Source organism: Cebus imitator, unplaced genomic scaffold, assembly GCF_001604975.1.
Source record: "Cebus imitator isolate Cc_AM_T3 unplaced genomic scaffold, Cebus_imitator-1.0 Scaffold39, whole genome shotgun sequence".
In the NCBI taxonomy this organism is placed as follows: Eukaryota; Metazoa; Chordata; class Mammalia; order Primates; family Cebidae; genus Cebus; species Cebus imitator.
This window is the reverse complement of record NW_016107354.1, coordinates 9618419-9644638: the sequence shown is the minus strand read 5'-3', so window position 1 is coordinate 9644638 and position 26220 is coordinate 9618419. Positions and strand designations below refer to the sequence as shown.

The 26220-nt window shown below is 44.3% G+C and overlaps 1 protein-coding gene across 6 annotated transcripts in view; it reads right to left on the bottom strand.

The window, feature by feature from the left end:
• The window catches only part of NAV2 (neuron navigator 2), a 411110-nt gene that overhangs the window by 27813 nt on the left and 357077 nt on the right, over positions 1 to 26220 (bottom strand). For 4 of the 6 annotated variants that reach the window (XM_017525903.2, XM_017525904.2, XM_037737552.1 and 1 more), the window contains 10 exons: positions 21807 to 21830; positions 21618 to 21692; positions 16761 to 16844; positions 16253 to 16364; positions 14174 to 14319; positions 11839 to 11847; positions 11263 to 11435; positions 3792 to 3945; positions 2888 to 3050; positions 2059 to 2159 (listed from right to left, as the gene is read on the bottom strand). In XM_017525903.2, the coding sequence (XP_017381392.1) occupies positions 2059 to 2159; positions 2888 to 3050; positions 3792 to 3945; positions 11263 to 11435; positions 11839 to 11847; positions 14174 to 14319; positions 16253 to 16364; positions 16761 to 16844; positions 21618 to 21692; positions 21807 to 21830 (1041 nt within the window). The remainder of the gene's footprint in view (positions 1 to 2058; positions 2160 to 2887; positions 3051 to 3791; positions 3946 to 11262; positions 11436 to 11838; positions 11848 to 14173; positions 14320 to 16252; positions 16365 to 16760; positions 16845 to 21617; positions 21693 to 21806; positions 21831 to 26220) is intronic. The other 2 variants (XM_017525905.2, XM_017525901.2) reach the window with 1 other exon arrangement.

Genomic DNA, 26220 nt, shown 5'->3' with positions numbered 1-26220 from the left:
GAGGCTCAGGTTGCCTTAGAACTCCGCCAATGATTTGAGAGGGGAATAAAATTCCTATTTGTATTAATACCAGGTATAACTTAGGTGGAAGTAATAGTCTTAATACCTTTCCCTGCTTTACTGTTAAAACAGCAGTCCAAGAGTCAGGAAGAGAGGATTTCCTCTCTGGAATATGGAACCTTTTGCTATGTAAATGTGTCAGACAGTGCATAAATCACATACTCCTTGTCTGGAACTCTCTCCACACCTGTCTGCCACCTCTTTCTTTTCAAACCTTGCTTACAAACTCACCTCTTCCAGGAAGCCTTCAGTGATTAACCCCATCAGGCTCAGAGCTTAAATTGCTTTGGAGATTCTGCACATAACTTATATAATGATATATTCTGCACTGACTTACATTTAGTTTTAGGTATTTCTGTCTTATTTTTGCATATCAAGTTTATCTCCTTACTAGATCTTAAACAGTATCAGGACTGAATGTGTTACTTTCTTCTTTCTTGTTTTAAAATAACATTTACTGTTTTTCTTCTTGTTAAAACTTAAAACGTGCAACTCAGAAAACTTGTAAAACTCTGGGAAGAATACTCTCAAAACAATCTTTTCGTAATTCTTTTTGCATCTCTGTTCACAGGGCTATGCCTAGTGGCAGCTAATCACATCACACTGATAAAGGCTGATAGAACATGCCACTCTATTGGGTTTTAAATACCTTACGTGCTCATAAGGATGTAGAGTCAGGAGAGTGGGTGGGAGGGTGACATATGGCAGCTAAGCAAAATCAGCAGAGAAAAGAGCACCAATCTTGCAGTTACATGATCTAACCCCACCACTTGCCCCGGCCTCAAATAAGTAATGCTTGGCGTTTTAAGTTTCTCAATTGTAAAATAAAGGATAACAATCTCTGGTCAACTAACCTAACGGATGCTGCAGTGATCCAGAATAATATAACTTCTGAAGGTGACTTGTTAACTTTTATAAAATGTATGCTCTATCAGTTCATATTGATGATCACTAGAATAAATAGTCCACAAGGTGTAACCTGCATTTACTGTAAGAATGAGTTTCCCGATAGTCCATCACTCTACTAGCTATGTTTTGAAAATAGAGCTGTTTATTGCATATTTCAAGGCTAGATGATGCTAATGGAAGTGCCAAAATCCTGGGCTTACCCCCTATAGTGAGACTAGCAAGCCAGTCACAAAGCGGAATCCCCCGGCTACGAAAGGTCTGGTTACAGACACTTTGTTCTGTGGGTTCCCTAGCTGTCTGAAACTACAGTAGCATGTTAGCTAGAAATACTAAGAAACAACAAATAAAAAACCCAAGGGAACTTGAGATGGTGACTCATGAGGTCTTTTCCCATTTATTCGAGAGACAGTCATTGAAAACATCACTGGGTTTTAATCACTCAGTAAAATTCAACTGTCAATGTCAACTCTAGCCCCCACCCGAAAATAGTTTCTGGCAGTGGTATAGACTTTGGAAGTTCCCAGACTTTGGAAGTGAACAGAAACCATTCTAGGAAAACTCAAGATCCCCCAGCCTTGGTGAGTCAGGACACCCCACCAGCTCTATCTTCAGCCACCTGCATGCTCCCAGAGCTTGGCACCTCCATCTCTTGGGTGTACCAAGCTGTCTACTCTTAGTGACTGATGACTGATAAAACTGGTGCTCTTGGTCTGCTACATGTTACAGCTTATTTCTGAACCTTACATGCTAAACGTGCATAGCTGCCTCTAAAGTGCTTTGGGAGTATATTACATTCAGAAAACCCCTTTCTGGTGGATGTTAGCATTTAGTTAATTATATGAAAGTGAAATGTGGGACCATTAGTGCTCTTTATTAGACTTTCAAACACACAAGAAAGGGAAATGCCATTCGCACACTTTACTTGTGTCAAAATGCTGCAAGGGATTATGGTTAGTTAAGAGAAGCGTTAGTAGTATTTCCAAATCACCTTAGGCTCTGAGGTGATACAGGTTTTACAATTAGATCACTAAGCTAGGTAGTTCTACCTGGGAGAGGGACAGGCAGAGCAGGGAAAGGGATCCAACTAACCTCCTTCCACTTCATTTCCTCCTGAAAGCTGACAACTATCTTAACATGCCTGCCTCCTTCCTTCCGAGCCGAGCATTCACCAGTGTCATCCAGCAACATGTCTGCGAATGGAAAACATCAACAGCCTTAGGCACATGGGGACAGCAAAGCCAGCTTCCTGACACCCCCACTGCTGGGTGGCACAGCAGCGGGACGAACAGGTGTCGGGTGCAGGGGGTGGGGGGTAGAGGAAGAGGAGAGGGCAAAATGGAGAATGCAATCACAGAAACCAATGGTGGATCAACCAAGGAACCAGCAGGCTGACAATGCACCTTGCCGGATGGAAGTGCGAGGGAGAGACTCAACCAAAACAACAGCAACAGCAGCATCATGGATAAAAAATAAAAGCATCAGCCTCGATATGCTTACAAAGAAAACCTAGATCATGTTCACTGATGGTTGCACCAGCCTGGAATCCATCCTGAAGGCAGGAAGATTATAGACCAAGCCATTGCCCCAACTGGGACCTGCTACTATGGGGTTTGTATGCAGCATTCAGCTCGCAGGTAAGCCTTTTAAAATGGATCAAACAGAACTTAGCATGGTGGGCAAGGGAGCCAAGCTCAGGGCTTGGAGAGTTTGGGGCACTGGAGCAAAGCATGAGAGCAGTCTAACGGCTGGGCTCATGTTGGCAGCAGACTCACACCCAGACACATACACACCCCAAGTGCACACACGCCTGTTGCCTCTCCATTTGATCTGTTGATCTGCTTATTTTGGGGCTCTCGCTTAGAGATCAGGATGCCAGCTGTAGGTCCAGTCCTGCCCCCAAGCCCTGTGAGCCACTCACCCAGGCTGGTTGACTCAGTGAGGTTCAAGCTGTGCTGGGAGAGGCCCATGGACTGCCTCGGAGAGGCAGAGATGGACACTTGGGAAGGAGCCCGGCTGCAGCCACTGCCTTGAGACTCTGACTTCAGCCGGTCATTCTCAGCTTTCAGCTTCTCTATTTCACTCTGCAAAGAGTAATGGAGAAGCTTACTTAGTAGGCAGAAGTAATATGAACAAGATTTTTCTGAAGGAAGGATCTGAAAGTTCCCTGCAGAAACCAGGTTGGTCTCCCACCCAAAGCAAACAACACCCTCAGAGAGATTCAGCAGTGTTTGCTGACCCTGCTGTAGACACAAGGCATGCGGGCGGGGGAGGTCCATCCATTCAGAGAACAGGCCTTTGAAAAGACCTCTGAAATGCTTCCCGGAGTCTGCTGCTTGAGGGTTAAGTGGAAAAGAGTCTTCTGAGCTAAGAGGTTTGTGCAACTCTGGCTTTTACAGGCTTCTTTACTGCAGGACTTCCCAGAACCTTTAATGAGATCCTCTACGCCAGGAGTCGAACAGAGGCACATGGGGTAGTCAGCGACTCTATGTGGCTGGTGAGTAGATTCTAGGAAGAGGAGCTGGGGAGGGTGGTGTGGATTAACAGTGGAAAGGACCCCGCAGAAGGCCTCGAAGGCCAGGTGAAGAAGACTGTACCACATGCCACAGGCACCAGTCTTATGCAAAGGAAGGGCATGGGTACTCCTATTCTTTCAAAAGACTGGTCTTTGAGCAATGTGTGGGAAGGACTGAAAAGAGATAGAGGCTGGGAAAGCGAGAGCTGCCATCAGATTCTGATGTAGCCCTCAGGGCTTAGCGGAGAGCAGCCTCTGGGAGCTCCTTCCTAGACAACCCTGGACTCAGCCCACGCTCCTGCGCTCTCACCTGCATCCTGTTCATGGCCTCCCGGAGCTGGTCCAGCTGGTGGGCAGAACTGAGAGCTTCTAAGCGGATGTCCGTCAGCTTCATCTCCTTGTCTCTCAACTCATTTCGGAGCTGCATGACGGTCTCAGCTTCACTATCCATGCATTCTGAAATCCTAGGGAAAGAGGAATGTTACTGATGAAAGTAGCTCCTTTTAGTCCCCTACTGACCACTGGTCCATGTCAATCATCAGGTTTGTTTAGCAGTAACTATGTATAATCAGCTGCCTGGTGCTTCCTGGAGGTGATAATACCAAAAGCGCCTGAAAATAGCTTTTATTCCTTCTCTACATTCTTTCTTTGCCAAGTTCTGGCAATCAGAATGGCTTTGGTGTGCCATTCAGCAAAATTCCAATAATATAGGGATAAACAGGAGCTGGCAAAAGGGAGTAGTAACCTTCCAGTCTGATAACCTCCTCCCCGGCTGTGTGTACACAGCTGCGCTTCCCTGACACCACATGCCTTCGAGTTCCAAACCCACTCAGAGAAGCAGGGTCAGCCGTCTGTTTTAAAGATTAGAAACTCCTTTGTTAAACAACTGAGGGGTGACTTTCATTTGTCAAAATGGGGATGAAACCTAAAGATATGCGTGGAAGGAGTTAATCTTTTCCTGATCACATTCTGAAAACTCACTTCCCTAGAAGTGTCTAGAGAGATCAACCTCCTTTAGTTCCCCAGCCCCCACACTGCTTAACACACTCATGGCAAGAAGAGAAACCTCTTCCGGGAGTTAGAGACGGAATGGTGTGACACACAAGTCAAGGTTGTATCTGAAAACTCTGCAACAGCCTGGCTGATTGTCTTCCTTTCTCTGCTGCACACCGGATCAAGGTCACCACGGGACACTGTTGAGTTCCTCTTTCTGAAGAGGTGGTTCTTCTAGGCTAGGCTCCTTACTTAATTACTTAGGTTTGCTCTTCAAATACCTGGCATGTCAGCACAAAGTAGAAGATCATAAATGTCGTGATGACTTGCAATGTTAAGAAAGATAGTCTTCTTTAAAAAAAAAAGTTCTGTGAGTTTCTAAGATCTTAGAATCTGGGTTACTGGGTGATCCAGAATAGAAAGCTTTGATATTTCTTGGACTGAAGACAGAAAAGCAACCCCCAAACACCCCGATTCTCAAGTTCATAAAGTTAGAAAGCTGAAGCCGATTATGTCTGAAGGAGATGATGAGCATGCGGTCTCTGTAGAAATAAATGATCACGAGTCTGCTCTCCAAGAGCCAAGAGATGGGTTTGGGGCCAAACAAAACCTGACCTGCAAAACTGGGTGTGGGTGTGGAAATTTTAATTGCCAAAGGAAAATGATTTATAAAACTGTTAAAAGAGATGAAATTGTGTTTTGGGGGCAGACAAAACTGAAGAAAAATTTAACACTTGAATAGCCAAATGTTTCTGTTGTTCTTTTCTTGACCTGAACATGAACTGTTTTTGATTTGAGAGATACAGTAAAACCACCTTCTGTTTTTAAAAGTTACCAGTCACCAAGGAAGATTCTTAGCTTCAAAATCTTGAAAAATCCAAAGAACTCCTGAAAATGATCTAATTATTTCTATTTCACACTTTTGAGAGACTGAAGCCAATAGATTTGGGACTAAAAGGGCGAGAGAGAAATGTCTTTAGAATTTGCATCTTCCTTTCTTTCTCAGTGCTCTGTACTTTGAATAGCCTGTGGTTTGTGAGGTTTACTGATAGAACCATGCTCCTTTTCTTTTCTTTTCTTTTTTTTTTTTTTTTTTTTTTTTTTTTTTTTTTTTTTTTTTGGTTTGGGAGGTTTGCAGGAGGAGCTTGCAAAAACTGGTTCTATCTTGAGAAGATGATGGTTTCTTGGTTTAAATGGAGTGTCAAGTCTGAACAAAATTCCACTGTGATACTCCCGTCGTAGCCAAATCATGCCCTACCTGGATCTTGAAGGCTCAGGTTCGCTACAGAGAACAGTCTGTTCCGGTTCACACCGTGTGAGACTGATCTGTCCAGCACTCCATGACAAGGCACTTTGCTCAAGTCATCTTCACATGGTCTGCATCTTTTTCACAGAAAGCTCTCAGCAAGAGAGAAAATACCTTTTTGGCACTCACTTTGTGGAACGTATCGCATGGGTTATTTTGCAGAGCTTGGCCAATACAATGACTTTACAATGAGTAGCAAACTGAAATGAAGACAGTCTGTGTTGGGAAGGCCTTGCCCTCCCTATGCTCCTCCAGAATCAGCCAGCTCTCAGAAACACACAGTGAGGCCTCATGAGAGAGATGCCCTATAACAGAGATGATGTTGAAAACACATTCTTTCACAGCAGCCTTAACTAAGCTTTAGTTCCTAATCCTGCTGCCCAAGACAGAGTCTTCTCCCCTAGTTCCTTCCCTGACTAGACTTATGCTATATTGCCGACAATTTCATTTCACGTAACATGTAACCCTCTGCTTGGCTGCTGGCTCCTCAGGGACCAGGATTATTCTCTGCATCATTTCTGGTGTTTGATCACATTGACAAACACATCATGGTTACCTAACAAATGCTTATGGAATACCTAAACAACTGGGCTAGGCATGTGAAGCATGTTATTCCATTTCCTTTGTACATTACTCACTCCATGCAGAGGTACTGTAATTATCTCCAGTTTTAAAATGGGGAGGCAGAGGCATGGAGACAAACGGGCCCAAGACTGCACTATTTAAAAATGATAGAGGCAGGATGAAACCTGGCAGGTCTGCTTAGCTCTAGAGCCTGTGCTCCTGAACTGTACTCACTAGGTGCTCAATACATGCTTGTCCACTTCATGAACTGCTTACTGAAGCAACCTGATGTGTGTTTTTTCCTACTCAGTCCCTTAACTGTCATTCAAGCATTTTTCCGCTGTCTTGTCCACAGTCAGGGCTGGTGGCATACCTAATTTTAAAATGCCTCGAGTGTGGGAAAATGTTGCCTTCCCGTAACTACCATTCCTTTCGCCCACGGACTGGGGAATTTTCTAAGTCCAACTCCTCTGCCTTTGGTTTTGTCTTTGAACTCCCTCTCACATCTAGATTTGCACATTCTTACAAACCTTTCAAGGTTGGAAATAAGCATTTGCTCTCAGCCTACCCTTTGGAAAACGAGACCAAAAACAAACATCTCCAGTGTGCATGGATGCTGTGGAATTTAAAAAAAGGGCTGGGGAGCCAGGAGTCAGCCTCGCCCGATTCCTCTAGGGAAAATAGCTTGGAGGATAGTTCTGCCACGGTCCTGCATAGCTGAGTGCATCACCGCCTCTGTCTGCTCATCTTACTCGGCTGCCCAGCAGCATCTGGCCCTGTTCCTATTCCCTCCCGCAACAGTTTCTCCTCTCTGCTCCTGGGTTTCCTCCCACATTGCTGGCCAGCTGCTGTAACTCCTCTTTCTGAACTTCAAATATCAGAGTGCACTAGAGCTCAGTCCTTGCCCTCTGATCATCTTTGTCTTCACTCAACCCCTTGGAGAGCTCTTCCAGGTATCCAGCTTTTGACATCACCAATGAGTCTGTGTCTCCCACCTCTATACCTCTAGGAAGTCCAGGCTGGTCGACCTGGATATGGATGTCTGCTGGGCATCTCAAATTTAATGTGACCAAGGCAGTGCTCCGACTCCCCACTCTGCCTCCATCTGTCTCCCACTCATCCCAGTTACTCAAGCTGTAAATCTAGGAATATCCAAGGATGGCTCTTCTCTTTCCCTTGCACTCACATCTGACCCATCACCATACCCTGCCAACTTTTCTTCAAGAATATATCCTAAATCCATCCAGGACGCACCACTGTCATCAGTCACTCATTCATTCCACCAAATATTTGAGCGCCTTCAAAACCAGCAGAGCACCTACCTCCAAGGAGCTTCTACTATAGATCTGCGGTGGGGGTGGGGGACAGAGAACAAATAATCAAGGAAAACCTGTATGTCAGGCATCAGGGGGGCAACATGTGCAATGGGGAACAAATGAAGGAGGGGCAAAGGGACCATGGGGAGCACTGGCTGGTGGTGGAATGTTGGTTTATACAAGTGAATGGGCAAGGCCTTATTCATTAGGTCACATTGAGCAGAGACCTAAGGAAATCAATATCTGATGGAAGAGTGTGCCAGGCAGAGGACACAGGAAGGGCAAAGGCTTTGAGGTGGAGAGTGTGATTGGAATGTTCAAAGAAGAAGTGGGCCGGAGTGGCTAAGATCCCCTAGGTGATCTTCCTTCCCCATATTCCGTACATATGGAACAGAGACTGATCTTTGTAAATTCAGATTATCGCATATTTCTGTTTCAAACTCCATCACAGCCACCCATTATACATGAAATCGAATGCAAATTCACTTCAAAGCCTTGCATGCTCTAGGCCCTATGTCTGTGGCCTCTTTGCACATGTGGGAAGTCATGCTGTCCATCCCTCTCTGTCTCAGACACATCAAACCTGTTTCCACATTAGGCTCCTTGTGTTATTTATTTCTTGGGTCGGGAAGACTGCCCTGCTCATTGGGGGCTGGGGTGGCAGAGGCTGCTATGTGTTCACCAAAGCCCATTTCCTCCTTTACTTCTTCCCCTGCAGGTAGTATGGCTTTGACTCCTGCTCAGTGGACTGCAGGAAAAGGTGACATAAGCCTCTTCCGGGCCTGGTCCTTAAAAATCCTTCTGCAGGTTCCTCTGCCCTCCTCATATCCTCACGCCCACTGGCTGGACACAGAGCATTGAGCAGAGAACTGGGCCCTGTGGATGGTGGGAGCCTTGGTGCCTACATCACTAGAGGGCAGGCCGCCTGCTGACTAGGACTAACTGTATTGGGTTTGGAGTGAGCAAGAAATAAACAGTCGTATGTAAAGCTGCTGAGCATTGGGCTGAGTTTGTTACAGCAGCTAATGTTATTGACTGAAACTAACCCAGTGGTTCCCCCTGGCATGCAGATCTCAGCTGAAATGTCACCTACTCAGAGGGGTGTTTCCTGACCACCCCATCTAAAGATGCTGCCAAGGGTCTCTGTATCTCAGCACTGTTTTAAATCACAGCATTATCTCTTAGCACTCTCTGATTTTCCTAGTTTATTCAGGATTTGTTTAACATTCATCTCCTCTCTTGGTATACAGGGTCTATGAGTAGGAGCTTTGTCTTGTACTCTACCATAACTACAACTGAGAATGGGGCCTTCAGAGTTCAGGAGTAGAATGAACTGTACTATGTCATGCCTCCATTAGTCTTTAGCCTTTTCAGAGGTGGAAAATCTGTTTAACTTCTTTTTCTTTTTTTTTTTTCTTTGAGATGAAGACTCGCTCTGTCGCCCAGGCTGGAGTGCAGTGGCACGATCTCGGCTCATTGCAATCTCTGCCTTCTGGGTTCAAGCAATTCTCTGCCTCAGCCTCCCAAGTAGCTGAGATTACAGGTTCCCACCACCACCCCTTGTTAATTTTTGTATTTTGAGTAGAGATGGGGTTTCATCATCTTGGCCAGGCTGGTCTTGAACTCCTGACCTCATGATCCACCTGCCTTGGCCTCCCAAAGTGTTGAGATTACAGGCGTGAGCCACTGCACCCGGCCTTTTTTTTTTGAAACAGAGTTTGCTCTTGTTGCCCAGGCTGGACTGCAATGGTGTGGTCTCAGCTCCCTGCAACCTCCACCTCCTGGGTTCAAGTGACTGTCCTGCTTCAGCCCTCCAAGTAGCTGGGATTATAGGCATACGCTACTATGCCTGGCTAATTTTGTATTTTTAGTAGAGATGGAGTTTCTCCATGTTCGTCAGGCTGATCTTGAACTCCTGGCCTCAGATGATCCACCTGCCATGGCCTCCCAAAGTGCTGGGATTACAAGCATGAGCCACCACACCTGGCCTTTTTTTTTTTTTTTTTTTTTAAATAGAGACATGGCTTCATGCTGACACCCAGGCTGGAGCATAGTGTGATCACAGCTCACTGAAGCCTCAAATTCCTGTGCTCAAATGACCCTCGTACCTTGACCTCCCAAGTAGCTGGGACTACAAATATTTGACACCATGCCTGACTAATTATAAAAACATTTTTTTTGGTAGAGACAGAGTCTTACTATGTTGACCAGGCTGGTTGCCAGCTCTTGGCCTCAAGCAATCCTCCCTCCTTAGCCTCCCAAAGCGCTGGGATTACAGGCATCAGTAACTGCACCTGGCTTGGTTAACATCTTTTTGGTTTCTTTAGAGCATCTGGAATAGTGCTCTACTCAAACAGGTTGCTATACAAAAAATTAAATCAATCAATAAAGAAGAGATGATGAGTTCCTTTTTCTCCTGGTCAGGAGACAACTGAGTTGGGATGTTTTGGGATGATGACATGTGTGAGAGTCACAGGCAACTTGTTCTTTACTCCTTCCTTAGGCACTCTGCAGATAAAAGAGGACTCTCAGTCATGTATCTAGTTCTTCACTCAGAATAACACAGGGTACTGGGCTGGGCACCACAGCGGCACACTAAAGTCCAGTCCCTCAGTGCTCTCTTTCCTTCCCCTGTTCAGTTTTACCCTCACCCGTAACAACAGGAAGTACATATCCCTGTAGCCACCCTCTTACTAGGGTGCTCCCCAAGAAAAGAGGAACTGATCATCAAACTCAGTAAAATGGAGACCCTGACAGTGTCATGTTTTAATAGCGGGTGCGGGTGCTTCAAAGTCATAACCCTACTATCCTCTGTTTCCTCTCTTCCACTTCCCATCTTCCATGCAGTTGGTGTGCTACAAAGACCTGGCCCCTGGACAGGCTGATTTTGCCTGTTCTCCCTTTACCCATCTTCAGTGGGCTGGCGGACTAAGTGGACTTAGAGTCAGCTCCACAGACCTTCTCCAATGAGAATGAAGAAAGATGAACAGGAAGGAAAAGGCCCTTCATGCATAGTATTTAATTTGGCCCTCCCAAGACCAGTGAAGTAGATATAACGAATCCCATTTTTACTAGTGAGGGAACTGAAGTTTATACAACCGAACTTCTTTCTCTAACCCTATCCCAGTGGCTGTTCTGACCCTGGCCATGACTTCCCTCTTCTCCCAGGCACTGTCTGATCTCGCTGATAACTTTCCTTGTGCTCCAGTTCTTTAATTCTCAACCTGGTATACCATGGTCTCAAAAGAAATTCAGCCCTACTGGGGAGGGCCAGACTTTCTTACTGCTGCAGGAAGCAAGCTCCTTTATATCAATTTATATTGTTCAATTCTTAGGGCTAGGGTAAGTACACAACCACCATTACCCAAACTGACATGTAAAGGTATGGAAACAAGGAGAAGCGAAGCAACCTGCTAGCTGTGGACACTGATGCTACCAGAACAAAACCCTGTTTCCTTTCTCTTTCAGCTTTCCCAGTCCTAAAGCATTGAAAGAACATGCCCAGTCCTACTAAAGCAAAGCATAACAGGTCTCCTAGATATTCCTATTGGAGAGGGTTCTCAGGGGCCAAAGATGTCACCTGACTAGACAGGCAGACTTACAGAGAGTTGGAGTGGGAATTCCTCAGCAGTGGGGTGGAACCTGTGGACCCGTTGTGTGGTAACTTTGGTGAGGAAGGCAAAGAAGAATCCGTCATCTCCTCAATGTCTGAATGAGAGGACGCAGATTTGGGGGACTTCTTCTTCCCGAAAGCTTGCTTGAAGGAGCTGCGTAACTGAATATACAAGACTGTCAGCCTCGCAGCCAGGGCAACCAATGCTTAGGCCTTGGCAAAACAGGGACATGCACACAAAAAAGCGATTATTCTCTCATGTTTTCCCCCACCAATGGAAAAGGTTCCCAAGAGCTCTTTTGAATCAGTGCATTAAGGGAAGAAGAGTTATCTGGTGTTGCCAGCTTAAGGGACTGCACCTGTGGGTAACATTCCATGCCTACTCTTGGTTCAAGACTAGATGCCAACAGCAAGACAGAGACTGGCTCAGCAGATGGATGCTGGGAAGATGAGGTTACACAGCAACAAAGCAGGATGCTCAGACATGGTGACGGATGCGGATGAGGTTAGTCATATCAATGGATGGGTTAGCTTGGTATCTGATATTAAAGTTGGTCTTGCTTACCTCATTGACCTGCCAGAGGAAACGCAAGCAAAAATGGGGAAGGGGGAGGAAAAAAGACAATTTTTTAACAGAGAAAGCCAGTGACAGGGAAAGCTTCGGACTTTCAGACACAACATGGCTAATAATAAACACCACACACAGGGGAGGTTTCCAGTAGGAGCATAAATCTTTAAAAGCACTGGGGGCATGTTCCTCCTTTCTGAAAGGAAGGGAATAGCAGGCTGGCGAGTCTTCTACAATTCCAGTTCTTCCAGCTTTTCCCTGCCTGGCCGAAATGGCTGCCTCCCACCTTCCTGTGCTTCTCCTTCTCTTCTTTTCTCTTGGCAGTCACCTCTCTGTGCCTTAGTTTTTTTGGGGAGGGTGGAGACGATGTCTTATTTTTTTGAGCAATTCTAGGTTCACTGTTACACTTGTCCTGGATGGCTGCTTAACCTAACCACTTAGGAGTTTCTGCTATTTGTGAATATAAGAAGATAATCTAATATGCAGCATATTAGCCATCTCACTTGTTACTCAGAAAATCGTTATTTCAAAGAAATTTATTAACTATATGGGGGAAATGTTACAGTTTCCCCAAATCATGGGATGAATCTGAAAATTCTTTTTCCCCCTATTGCAGGAACATAAAGAATTAAAGTGCAATGTCTTCTCTGAAAGTCATACTCAGCACTCATTTTCCTTGGCCAAAAACTAATGTTGCATCTTGACAAAAGGCCTTTTAAAAGTAATTTCTCTTTTCTAAAGTGTTTTTTCCTTGTGAAAATATATTCCAGGGGTTTTCTTAGCCATTGAAAACTTCAGAAAACAGGGCATTCTAAAAATTGATGAGATTTTTCTCCCATCAACGGGTTGCATCCGTAATAAACTACATGTCCAGCTTTTGGGCAAATCTAGATCCCATTTATCTTCCATTTCCTACTTCTCATCATATTTCCAGAGAGTAGTCACAGAAACAGAAGGATTAGGGACACAAGCCATCAACCGAAATCCTTGACTTTACCTCTGGTAAAAAGCCAGGTGGAAGAGGAGATTACAAAGATCAGACAGAGCTAAGCTTTGGGATTAGCTGCGGATGCCAATTATCCATCTTCCCTGATTTGACTGATAACCAGGCGTTGTCTTAAAGCAACATATGCAAGTTTTATTTCTTGAAGAAAATAGAATAGCCACTATTTTTCACAGAAAATATCTCTCGTCACTTTGAAAATCAAAGCAGACCATGTTTATCAATTGCATATTAGAGACAGCAATATGAATTAATCCTATCTGTGTTTAGTCATAACAAATAAATTGACTAAGAGCCATTAGCAACTTAAAAAAGAAAATTTAATCAGAATGATGAGAGGGTCACACTAAACTGGCTTTTTAGCTTGCTTCCAATGCAAGTCATTGACAACCAAAATGACTATATCCCTAATGTCTCTATCACTAGACCTCGCCACCCATCCAAGATAACACAAAATGAGTGAGAAGTGTACAGAATGAATGAGGACACTGTAGCTACTAGTGAAACAGGATGCCATCAGCACAAAGGGGGCCCAGAGGCCACTGGTCAGCTCCAGATCAACTTGGGATATTCTTATACTGAAGACAAGGGATAGCAAATCTCAGAGCTCTGCAGCCTTGAAAGCACAGCTAAAAAACTGGATGGAGAGTGAGGGGTGGAATTTTTCTAGGAAAGTAGAAAACACCACTGCACACAATTCAAATAACTCTTTGGGATTATGAATACATGAAGAAACACTGCAATGGAGACTGATTCTATGAAACTTGCTATTTGAGGTACAACCCTCAGTTTAGAGCTACTTGCTAACTTCTAACATTGATATTAGGAAACTTTTATTTATAGGACGTGGTCAAAAAGTTTACAAAGAGAGGGTTGCTTTGATGCTATCCTAAGCAATTCTATAAATAAATAGATAATGATTATGGCTAAAGATGGGACAACTAGCGATATGCTCAAAAAAATATTTTGGATCTAACTAAGAAGAAACCACTTAAGAATAACTTTGCTCTAGTACCCGAAACTTTGTGGCCAACATATAATGAGGAAGAAATGACACATATATGAAATGAAAGATGAGTACTTTATGAAAAGTCTCATGAAAGAGGAAAAAATACAAGGTGGTAGGGATGTTATAGATTCTAGTGTTTTGCTGAGCACCATATTGATTTTAGTAAAAACCTATCCACAGCCATTTCCTGGGATCTACTCCCGAAGGGCTGTGTTCCACACATAGTAGCTGGGCTGGGCTTTATCTGGGCGGATGCACCAGCCAGTTCTGTAACTGACTCTTCTGTCAGTTCCCAGGAAAGTGTCTGGGTATGCACTCACCCAGTTCTTCCTCTTCTTCTTCTTTGAGTCACTCTCTATGTTGCTGCCCACGCTGGAGTGGCTGGTGGCACTGTTGATGCTGGAGACGCTGTCTGAGGAGTGCTGCCTGCGGATGCGGAGGTCTGCAGACTGGGCAGTGCCGTTTCCTAGAGACCAAGGCAGGGCGTATCAGTGGCTGTCAACCTGAGCCCTGCTCTTTATCTCTTTTGCCACTTAAGCAAAACCCACCCACCCGAGGACTACTAGACTGTTCCACTAGTAGTGTGTTCCACTTAGACATCACCTCTGTTCCCTGTAGCTGTTTCTAAGATTCTTGAATAGGTGGGTGCATTGCCCTCTTTGGTCAATTAAATGAGGTCTATCTCTCCCCACTTTACACAACAGAAGTCAAGGGAGGTGTAGGAAGAATTTCCCCACCAGCTGTTAAGCTTTAGACAGGTGAGGAAATCTGCTTGTCACCTTCATTGCTAGCCCCCTCCTTGTCCTGCTCTCTGGGCACCTGCCACAGTGGCCTTCTTTGGAAGTGATATGCCTACCTCATCTAGGGCCTTTCCATGTGCTATCCCTCTACCTGGATGTTCTTTTCCCTTCACTCCATCCAGCTAACTCTTTTGCAAATCCTTCCCATTTCAAAGCTATCATCACTTTTTCAGGAGGCCCAATAGAGGAAGAACACTGATATGGAAAATGTGTGATATCTGACATAAAATTTGCAGATAGTTTTCCTCATTAGAACAGAACTACACCTAAAGGCTGATCTTTGAGAACACTGGTTGGAGGGTCAGGCTGATTCATCAGGTTCTAGCCCCACTTCCGTTTCTCCCTAATCCCTAACCTTAAAAAGTGACTCTTGGCTCGACGTAGTGGCTCACACCTGTAATCCCAGCACTTTGGGAGGCCAAGGTAGGCAGATCACTTGGGGAGTTTGAGACCAGTCTGGCCAACATGGTGAAACACCTTTTCTACTAAAAATACAAAAGCTAGCCAGGCATGGTTGCGTGTGCCTGCAGTCCCAGCTACTCAGGAGGCTGAGGCAGGAGAATCACTGGAACGTGGGAGGTGGAGGTTACAGTGAGCCGAGATTGTGCCATTACACTCCCGCCTGGGGGACACAGTGAGACTCCATCTCAAAAAAAAAAAGAAAGTGACTCACATCTATGAACCCTAGTGCCCCCATTAGTACAATGAGGAGAGAAGAGAATCACACTCACAAGATTGTTGTAGAAAGAAAACCAAATAATTAAAACATTGAAACACTTAGCACTATGCTTAGAACACAGTAAGTGTTCCATAAATGCTAGCTATCCATATTACTACTATGATTGCTACACTGTTAATATTAATATTATGAGAGCTAACTCACCTGCACTCCTCCATTACCCCAAGATACACAAGGACAAAGTAATTTACTTAGAAATATTTTCCTGGGCTGGATGCAGTGGCTTGTGCCTGTGATCCCAGCACTTTGGGAGGCTGGGGAGGGTGGATCACTTAAGGCCAGGAGTTCAAGACCAGCCTGGCCAACATGGCGAAACCTTGTCTCCACTAAGAATACATAAATTAGCCAGGTGTGATGGTGCATGCCTGTAATCCCAGCTACTTGGGAGGCTGAGGCAGGAGAATCACTTTAACCCTGGAAGCGGAGGTTGCAGTGAGTCAAGATTGCACCGCTGCACTCCAGCCTGGGTGACAGAGCAAGACGCTGTCTTAGAAAAAGCAAAGAAAAGAAAAGAAATGTTTTCCTGGACAAATAAGGAAGGAGCTCAGTTCAGCTTATCCCACATATCAGCATGTAAATATCAGAGTGCTAGTGAAATGAAAGGTTGTAAAACATTTTAACGTTCTGGCAATAGAAACATGTTTTCTTTTTCAGATATATCAGAGAAGAGGATAGCCATCTTCATGGAGGCCAGAAGTGACTCGATTAAGGTATTTGCCTTCCAGGTCCTGCCCTCCTGACCTGGAGCTGAATTATGCAGACACCTGTCCTCTAGCAGGGAGGTTGCATCATATGATGGCAGGGGAGGGCTCCTAAGGGCAGGCAGGTCTTCTGGCTAAAGGCTGTTTCCCTCACTTTACCTTTGCAGTTGAGCTCAGGTGTGTTAATTACTCCATTAATGGCAGCCTGGGCAGCTGCATTCTGTTTCTTTAGTAGCTCAATGGTTTTTCTTAACTCATTCAGTTCTGAATCCTAGGGAACAGAAAGAATTATTTGTCAGCCTAAAATCATCCTGTACAGAGTTCAACTGAAGTATAACTTAGCTTCAACACAGGAGGGGAGTGAATGAAGTAGTTCAACCAAACCTTTCAGATGGATCAAGGGGCATGAACAAACACATAAGAGTAGGGTTATAACTACGAGATCTATCATTGATGCCCTTATCACTCAACCTGTCATATTTTCACTCAACAGGCTGGACTCCTTACAATTAAACTTTAACAGTTCAAGAAGTACATTAACATCCGTACAATGATCTGAAATGAAATATAATGATCTGAAATGAAAGAACAGAATTTTCAGGTTTGTTGTTGACTCCAAGGGGGTGGCGACGGTGGTGGTGGTGTAAAAGTACCCTTTCTGCCTTACCTTCTGCTCAGCTGTCATTGTCAGACTCTGGAGCCTGATTGTCATGTTACCAAGGCTCTGTTCAAAGGCTGCCACAAGGTGAGCCTGGAGGGGAAGACACAGCCTCAGTTATATCACCTTACAAGGCAAGAGTGCTTAGAAGGGCTGGCTCTGAACGATGGAAATCCTGTGGGTCCACTTGATCTAGGCTACTCCTTCAGCCTCCTCTTGAATCCCACTCCCCACCCTCTTTGGGATCTAGTCACTCCAGTCTTTTACTTGCTCAAACACCCCAGTGCTCCTTCTCACCTTGGGACCTTTGTAAAAACCTTTTCCCCTCTACCTGAAATGCTCTTCCTCTCACACCTTTCTCCCATTCCTTGCCTAATAATTTTTACCTGTCTACAAGCACTCCCAGCTCATACCTTCACGACACCCTCATATGCACTCTCACAAGCAAACTGTACTTCTGACTACACTTTGAGATATCACAGTTAAAAATATATGCAGTCTTGTAACTGTTCGTGTATGTCTGTCTTTACTACAGTGCAGGATGATCTGCTCACCAAGTGCTAAGCTCACAGCAGAGGCTCATATTAAGCATGTTAGTAGAATGAAAAAACAAAATGGTTGGCACAGTTTGCTTGTTATAATCCTGGTTAATAAAAAGCCACTGAAAGGCCCATCTGCTACCTCCTCGGAGAAAGGTTTCCCAGTTCCTCCAGGGAGTTACCACTTTCCCACAGGCTTGCACGTGCCTTTATACATGCCTGTTAGAGTATGACATAAAATGTACCATTATTTTATATTTCTAAGAATTTTTTAAAATGCTTCCAGTTATGAGTAAAAGAGCAACCAATTTTCAGGGATGTTAAACTACAAAAAAAAGAAGAGAGTATATCTAAGACTTGGGAAATGTGGCATTTTCATGACTGCCACTTTCTCTACAACTCTCTTGAAGGGTAAGAGGTAACTTTGTGTCCCAACACTAAACTTTTGCCTGCAACACAGAGTAGTAGGTGATATATTAGTTGACTGAATGAGAATCCTGGTAATGTTATTAAAACCAAGAATAAAGAACAGGTGCTTTTTCAAACAGTCATGCTAAGGAATTTCTAGCAATAGACCGAAGAATCTATTTGGCAGCTAGGATCTTCTAACCTCCAATCTCTACTTGTGTAAATGGAATAACGGCATGTCCAAGAGTGAGAGGCATTTGGGCAGCAGACGAGACAGATCACCAGACTACGTACTTGATGAGGGCTGACACCATGTCTATCTTGCTCCTCACTGTATCCACACTGCTGGTACGAAAACAGCCACTCGATCATGTATGTTGGATGAGTGATTAAAGGATTGAGAAGAAAAGCACTTAGATGCAGGAGGCAGTGTAGCACAGGGGAAGGGAACAGGATTCAGAGTTAGAGGTCTTCAGCTCTCCCTGTAGTTCCTTTTGATTGCCCATAACACTGAGCAAATCACCTAATCCTACTGGCCTCGGCTTCATCTGTGAAATTGTACCAATATCTGTTTTCCTACCAGGGTAATTTTCTGTGCTAAATGAAACAAAACTGGTGAAAATGGTCTATGAACTGTTCAGGAACTGCAAAACACAGGAATGCATGGACACCTGTGGGGGAAGAAAGGGGTGTGGAAACAATAAAGTGACAAGAGAAACTATGAGAGGAGTGAGAGCACCGGAGAACACAGGTGTAGGAACGGGGAGTAGAAACACAGTGAGCTACAGGGCGGACGAGAGGTGCAGAGGGTGCATGGGAGGATCTTGGGAGAGGTAAGATTTCTTCATGCTATAAAATTTGAGAGGAAGAGATGACTGACGCACACAGTGAGGAATGAACGCTGGATAAGCGGGGTGAGGGAGATGAGGAGGGTAGGAAGAAGCTTTGACTGTGTACTGTGAGGAGGCGCAGTGACATTTCAATGTAAGGAGAGATGTGAGGGGTGAAGAGAGGCCTGTTATTAGACTTCATCAAACAGGGATGGTGGAGGCTACGACATCTCTAGAATCAACTGCTGGCAGGGAGCATTTCCACTTGCAGTAGAAATATTAAGTGGAATAGTCAGTTTCTCTCTGATTGCACTTCCTCTATTAAAAATGGAGACAGTACCTCTGCATTTTAAAATCAAGAGATATGCTTTTGTTTGCCCTGGAGAGTATGGCAAAACTAAAGCCAATCAATTCAATATAGTCACATAATTGACAAAGGAAACAGGCCAGGACCTCGATGTCTAAAAGAGCATTTGCTATCCCTGTAGCGCAAAGGAATGAAAAAGTTAAATGTAAATGATTGGATTTCCATTGATTTCAGCTCTGCACTTGATTGTCCCCCATGATTCCAGTTATGTACATTCCTATTTTCTATTCAATTAAAAATAAAAATAAAAACCTGACCCCATGCAGACTGCTATTGAGAAGGTGTTTTTGCAAGCTTAAAAAGAAACCATATTTGCTCTGGAGATCCAGAGGATCCCATTTTTCTGGTAAGCAAAAGGGCTGCCTTTGTGTCATTAGCCCAACTATGAAAATACAGGCTGCGGAGGCCGTTCCAAGCCTGGTTCAGAGCCACACAACAGCCTACTCATCAAGCGCCATGCTCACATTCCCAGGGAAAACAAACACAAGTGGTATGAAAACACTCAGAGAAGGTGGCTTTGAGTAGTTTGTCCTGGAAAAACAAACACAGCTTGGTTTGCCAGAAAGATGGCAGACAATAAAACATGTTCGCCCTTCCAGTGGTGTGCGGCAAGACTAAATATTTACTTTCAAACAATACTGGATTCAGTGCCTTTTATGAGGAACAAAACACTCTTCTGGAATAATATAAGGGATCTCAATCTGACTCTTCTAGAACAGACAGCAGAGTTCCACATGGCCCAAGGTGAGGCTCAAATGGCAGCACAAGGTCACTGGAACAATTAACCCGAGTTCACGGGAGAGTAGCTCAGCATCACTGTGGTTTGACAAGGGCTTGCTGTCAAACCACACGTTTGGATTACACCCAGAAGACCCTGACTTGCTGGGTCTGGAGTTTGTTCCGGATTCAAATCTACACATTTGATTATCCAGATGAAGAATCTGCCCATGGAATAGAACCTACCTACAGAATACTGTTTTTCTGAATAGGACCTACGCCTCAGAATTAAGTTCTCATGTCAGATTTTAAAGTTCTTTTGATGGCATTACCGGTGGTAGAAGAGGTAAAGAAAATAAAAGATTACAAAACACACCGTGGTGTCCTAAGTTAGGGTTTTTTAAAAAAATTAAGGATTTCCAGAAAAGAAAGAGAACTTAGGAGGCTACATATTAATGCGGGCAGCTAGCAGTTACTGAGCTTATAGCTAAGGTCAAGCACTGTACTAGGTACTTCGCATGCCAACTTAGAGAGAAATGGTTCCCTTGAGTAAACTAAGGCTCGAGCTTGGAATACCATGGCAAAAACTCCAGGGAAATGACTAATGTGGAGGACTGACTCAGTTGTCTAGTGAGAGGAAGGCAGCATTTTGAAGTTGGTTTCCATTTTAATGACATGCTGAGGTCATGCAGGTTGCTTTCTATGTAGCTTGAACACATTTATCAATGGGCTCAGCCTGGGTGGTGAACTCGTGGGCAGCAAGCCTTGCCTCAGAGGCACCTCAGCACCTTTTGATACCTCAGGCTCTGTCTGCTGAGCTTCAGCCTTCACCTGGTCACAGCTCTGCAGCAGGACTCCTATACAGACAGGGCTGATGGGGATGGGGAATGGGGGACCTCTGCCTCTAGTCTGATCTTCTATCCAAAGTGCAAACCAGGCCACCCACTGCTTACTTAAAACTCAATGAGAGGTCTCTACTAACTTCAGGAGGGAGCCCAGATGCTCACTCCAACAGCTCCGACACTGTGATCTGACCCCTTGCCTTTCTTCGATGACTTCTTCCTCCCTACTTCTGTCCCCTCTTCACCTTACCTCTCCTCCACATCCAAGCCACAGATACTAATTACACCAACCTACAGAGAGTTTGAAATACACCAAGATCTTTCTCCTTAATCTTTGTGCAAATTATTCTCTTTGGTTAGAATGCTCTCCACCCTATGCATTCTCCCTTACATAGCATCCATTAGACGTCACCTCCTCCAGGAAGTCCTTCCTGCCCACCTTTAAAAAAATTTTTTTTCTTATTTTCAATATCTGATGAGCTGTCCCCTTTTTCATCCCTCACCAAGAGTGAGCGAGGTGCTCCCCCTAGATATTCCCACTACCGTCTCCTCCCTTTATCTTAACAGTTATCATGTTATAGCAAAATTTTCTGTTTTGGCTCTCTGCTGTCCCAGAAACTGAATGTTAAGACATCAGTCACTGTGCTTGCTCTGCTGCTGAACCCACAGGCCCAGGGAACAGCTGGTGCTCAAACCGTTGTTGAATTGGCAACATCCCCTGAACACATAATCATGTGTATTATAATGACAGAGCAGCTACCTACATATTGGGAAGAACTACATTTCTTTTCTTCCCCCTTCTTTCCTTTTTGCTTTTGATTTTTCTCCCTTAAAATCAAAATTTTCAGAAAGAGGAAGATAAATTAACATTTTAACGAGCACTTCATATATGGCAAACATAGACCATGGGCCAATATTGAGAGGTAAACACTCTCACCCTCGTTACATAGGTGAGCACATGCAGGCTGAGATTCAAGAACTTACTCAAAGTCACAGAGCCAGTAAGTGTCCAAACTGACATTCACATCCATGATGCTAAAGCCTGTGTCTTTTTCTTTACAATGTGCTACTTCTATTTGTTCAGCACAGGAGGACTTGAGGCTGCTCAGAAGGCAAGGATGGTGCTTCCTGTCCTGATGCTACCGCCCTATGTCTGTACTTACATTTGCTGTCAGCTGGGTGGTCAAAGCTGAAACCTTCTCCTGGGAGGCATCCAGTTCCCGCCGCAGTTTGCGAATCTAAAGATGACAAGGGAGAGGGTTACATGCTTTGGGAGTCCATTTCCAGGGTGAGCAGGGTCAAATAATTGACAATAGCGAAAGAGGAAATCCAACCAGCAAGCTCTTCCTTACCTCTGACTGGCATTTTTCTTCTGGCTGTAAAGAAAACATAAAGGAAATTAGACCAGTTAAGGAACAAAGAATAGTCCAGCCCACCAGGAATACCATATTCAGATACTTGCAGCAGTCTGGAAGATTTACTAGTTTATTTTCTGGTATATTTCTCTGGATAAACTGGTTCAATTAAATTGATCCATCAGAAAGGCCAAATACAAACAGCATATTATTTTCAAAAATTAGGGAGAATGAGAATACCACTCCACATTTCGGTTCTGTGGAGCCACTCTGCTCCCCAGGCGGGGATGGTGATAGGTAAGGTGTGCAGGAGAAGGTATGTGATGAGAAGGCCATGAGTCAGATTTAGTAAATAAAAATACAGAAGGCCTAGTTAAATTTGAATAGCTTTAAAAAAAATAAAAAGTCTAGGGCCAGGCATGGTAGCTCATGCCTGAAATCCCAGCACTTTGGGAGGATGAGATTGGTGGATCACTTGAGGTCAGGAGTTGAAGAGCAGCCTGGCCAACATGGTGAAATCTATCTCTACTAAAAATACAAAAATAATTGGCCACGCATGGTGGCATGCACCTGTAATCCCAGCTACTCGGGAGGCTGAGAGGCAGGAGAATGGCTTTAACCTGGGAGATGGAGGTTGCAGGGAGCTGAGATCATGCCATTGCATTCTAGCCTGGGCAACAGAGGCTGCCCATCTCAAAAAAAAAATAAAATAAAATAAAGCATCTAATTTTGTTACTAAAAAAAAATTTTTGTTGTTAATCTAAATTTCAAATTTAATTGAGTGTTTTGTGTTTTCTCTGGCAACCCTATCTAGGGAGCAAGGAAAACTGCTCTTGGGCTAATTCTGCCCTATTTTCTGCCCTCCTCTCACTTCCCTAGGGCACTGCAGTGGGAGAATGGGAGCAGCAGGGTAGAAAGACCTCAAAGTGAGAGGGGTTTGGGAGCCCCTATTGGCCATCCCAGTAACTCCACAGGCTGTGAGAATAAATGTGGCCTTCATCTTCATGCTGGCCCGTTCAAGGACCCCAATTACCTGTGACCCTGTGGAGTAAGGGTGAACTCTGTTACCCCTCTTACTGGCTTCCCTCTTTGTTCCTTCCATGCTGGCTCTGTGTCTGTAGTGACACAGGTACCTGCCAGCCAGAAACTATAAGACCCTGTCTCCTCCCATAGGGGGAGTCCACATGGGTTGGGGAACCTACTGCAGGAGGAACCTTTCTGTCCCTGTCCTCTAGTTCCCACAGGGGCTCATAAAAGAGAACCTACCCAGTTCCTGGAAATATTGATTGCTCCTGACCTCTCCACTCATCACTCTAATTTCTCCAGGGAGGGAAGAGTGACTTGGGAACAAAGTAGGTGACTGAACATCAGTAAGAACTCTATTTTGTCCTTGGGTCTTCTCTAAGTGTCCTAATCCAATTTTACTAGGAATAAGCCCATTATTTTTCAAAAATCAGCATCCGACCCTGATGTTGACATCTCCATGAGTTCACAATACAAAGTGGGTATAATTCATTAGAACTTGCAGAGCCCATATCCATCAGCTGGAATAGGTGGGCAGCTGCTTCCTGTCTGATCTCCCTTCACCCTGTGCTCCCCATTGTCCTCCCTCCTGATCCTGCCCACGAGTCCCCTCCTCTAGGATGGCTCCTAATAGCAGCAACCAATTTTTAAATACACAGAGCCAAGTCATTTAAACCTTGCAGAAACTCCATTAGGTAGGTTTGTTTGTATTCCTTCCGAGGTTCAGAAGGGTTGTGTCTTGCCTAAAGTCTCACTGAACAACCTCCTTATCTAAGAAATGCTTTCAGGAGAAGGTTGGAAGATATCCTTAGAGCTCACTCTTCCCTCCCAGATACTATTCATTCATCTTTGTCTGTCTGTCCATCCATCATCACTACCACCACCTATCAAATATTTACTGACTTCCTACTGTGTGCCAGGCACTGTTGTTAAGAATCTGTGATAAATCTGTGAACATGACCAAGTCCCTGACTTTTTGTTGCCTGCATTCTGGTAATAACAGCTAGCATTTATTGAATGCTTACCATCTGCCACAGACAGTTCCAAGCATTTTACATTCATTATTCATCTAATCCTTATAACAACTCCTTGAGGAGGTACTAATACTATTGCTTTCTATTTTGCATATGAGGAAACTGAGGCGCAGAAAAGTTCAATAATTTGCCCATGGTCACAGCCAGTAAGTGGCAGAGTTGGGACTGGATCTAAAGTAGTAGTCTGGCTCCAGAGCCTGTGCATATTCTCCTGGACTTTTACTACAGCTACATTCTCATGGAGGCTTTCTAGAAATAAGCCCACTGAGTTCAATCCAAAGGGTACAAGTTAATGGTGAGAACATAAGCACCATTTAACATTTGGAAGGCTGGTGGAGGCCTGTCAGAAGGCTTAAACATCCACATAGGACCAGACCTACTTTGAAACACTTCCACTGACAGGCCCTAACAGCCCTTCCCCATGCCTCTGCCACTGTCTGTCACTGTGCCCACCTGTCTCTGAGATTGGGCCCCTATTATCAACAGCAGCCTAGAGAAAGCATGTGCTTTATATCTTGCCCCAGTTGCTGCTGTTCTGCACATCTGGGAACACTATGTGATACTGCTAGCCGCCGTCCATTCAGCACCTCTCCTGGGAACTCAAGTGCTCCCTACCAAACAGGAAAACAAGTTTGATGCCAGAGGTGGCCTTTGATATTTTTCTCTACTCTAATAAGAGTTAGTCATAACTTTCCCATGGCAATCATTTAGCATTGTGTATTCTTTTCTTTCACTTATAATTAAAATTGCAGGCAAATTTCATGCAGAATGAGCATTCTTGAACATTCATTATAGAGGTTTCAAGGAAAGAACCTACTGTCATCCAATAAAAGCTTTTAAAACTCTCAGCTATTAAGCAGGCTCCTTGGTCTGAGTCTGTGGCAACTTAACAGATTTCAAAGATCTCTTTTTGGACAACGAATAAGAACTTTACAGCTAGTGCTTGACTTATGACCACGATTGGACTTATAACACGATTTGGTTGTAAGTTGAGTAGGCTATATGTACAGTTGAAATGGTGCACGCGGAGATGGTAGTGCTGCCAGAAGCTGGTCCGCACTGTTGTACGCCCAGCTGGGCAACGTTTGCGCTGCCAGACGTGGAGCAGTCGTGGCTAGCAATTGTGGTCGTAAAGTTGAATGGTCTTAAGTTGCATAGGTGGTAAGTCGATCAATACCTGTATTCACCTTAACATTTACAAAAGTGCCTGGGGCATGTGTTTCAGAATTTCATCATCACCAAGAAGGTAATAATAGATAAAGGACCACATTTCAGTGCTAGACGGTAGCAGAGTCTAGCCAGACTTGCAGTTTTTCTTGAAATTAGTAGACTGCATGAGCATAAGAACATTCAAATGTTAGGCTATCTTTTTTTTTTAAGTCTGCAAAAGCAACCCATATTCTCAGAGAGGGCATATGTGAAGACAGTAAATGGGAGCCTTTGACTCCATGACTCACGGAATATCAGAGATTGTAGGGAGCTCAGATCACCTCGCTCCCCAGTGCCAAGGGCAAAACTGGAGAGACACTCTAAATAACCAGCTGATTTGCCCAAAGTCACATGGCAAGAAGAACGCTAAGATTACACCTCAGGTCTCTTGTTATCCATATAAAAATGGAATTTAAAAGTATTATTATTAGGCATTTGCTAATTTGTTGAATTTATATGAGCTTTTCAAATGACAATTTCAAATATCATGAAAACAGTATCTTCATGTCCGCACACCCAGAACAATAGCTACTGAGAGGGCTTGGTTGGCATGAAGGGGCTGCCCCCAGGAACTGCATGTGACTAGGAAACTCCTAGATCTGAAGACACACAGGTTGAGAAGCTTATACTCTTTCCCTTCAAGGCTGGTCAATGCTGGCCAGTCTCCCATTTTTCACTCTTCTAAAAAGCCCATTCCCCTCTGTGTTGACAAGAACCCCTGGGAATGCCACAGGGCAAACATGGGGCTGGGCACTGAAACATCTACTACAGCTTCTCGGCGCCCGCCCTGTGAAGCTAGAGTCCCATGTCCCTCTGGTGCCTACGGCTTCCTCCTTCAGTAGCAGGCTCCTTTCTCTTCTAAATTATATCCTAGGTCTTAGTCCAGACCCTGGCATAGCCATGGTGCCAGTAAATATTATTGAAGAAGTAAATTTAGGTTTGAAAGTACCAACCTTGGTACCTATATCCCACAGTTTCATTCTGGAAGAAAGGATATCGTTTATCTACTGGCTGACAGCTGAAAGGGCATCTCTATGCTTTCTTAGTAAATCATGGCTTAAAAAAACCTCTCTCCAATATTACTCTATATAAAGCCTTTAAAAGGAAAGCTAGGACTTGGTGATGAAATTTCAAACAAGATGACT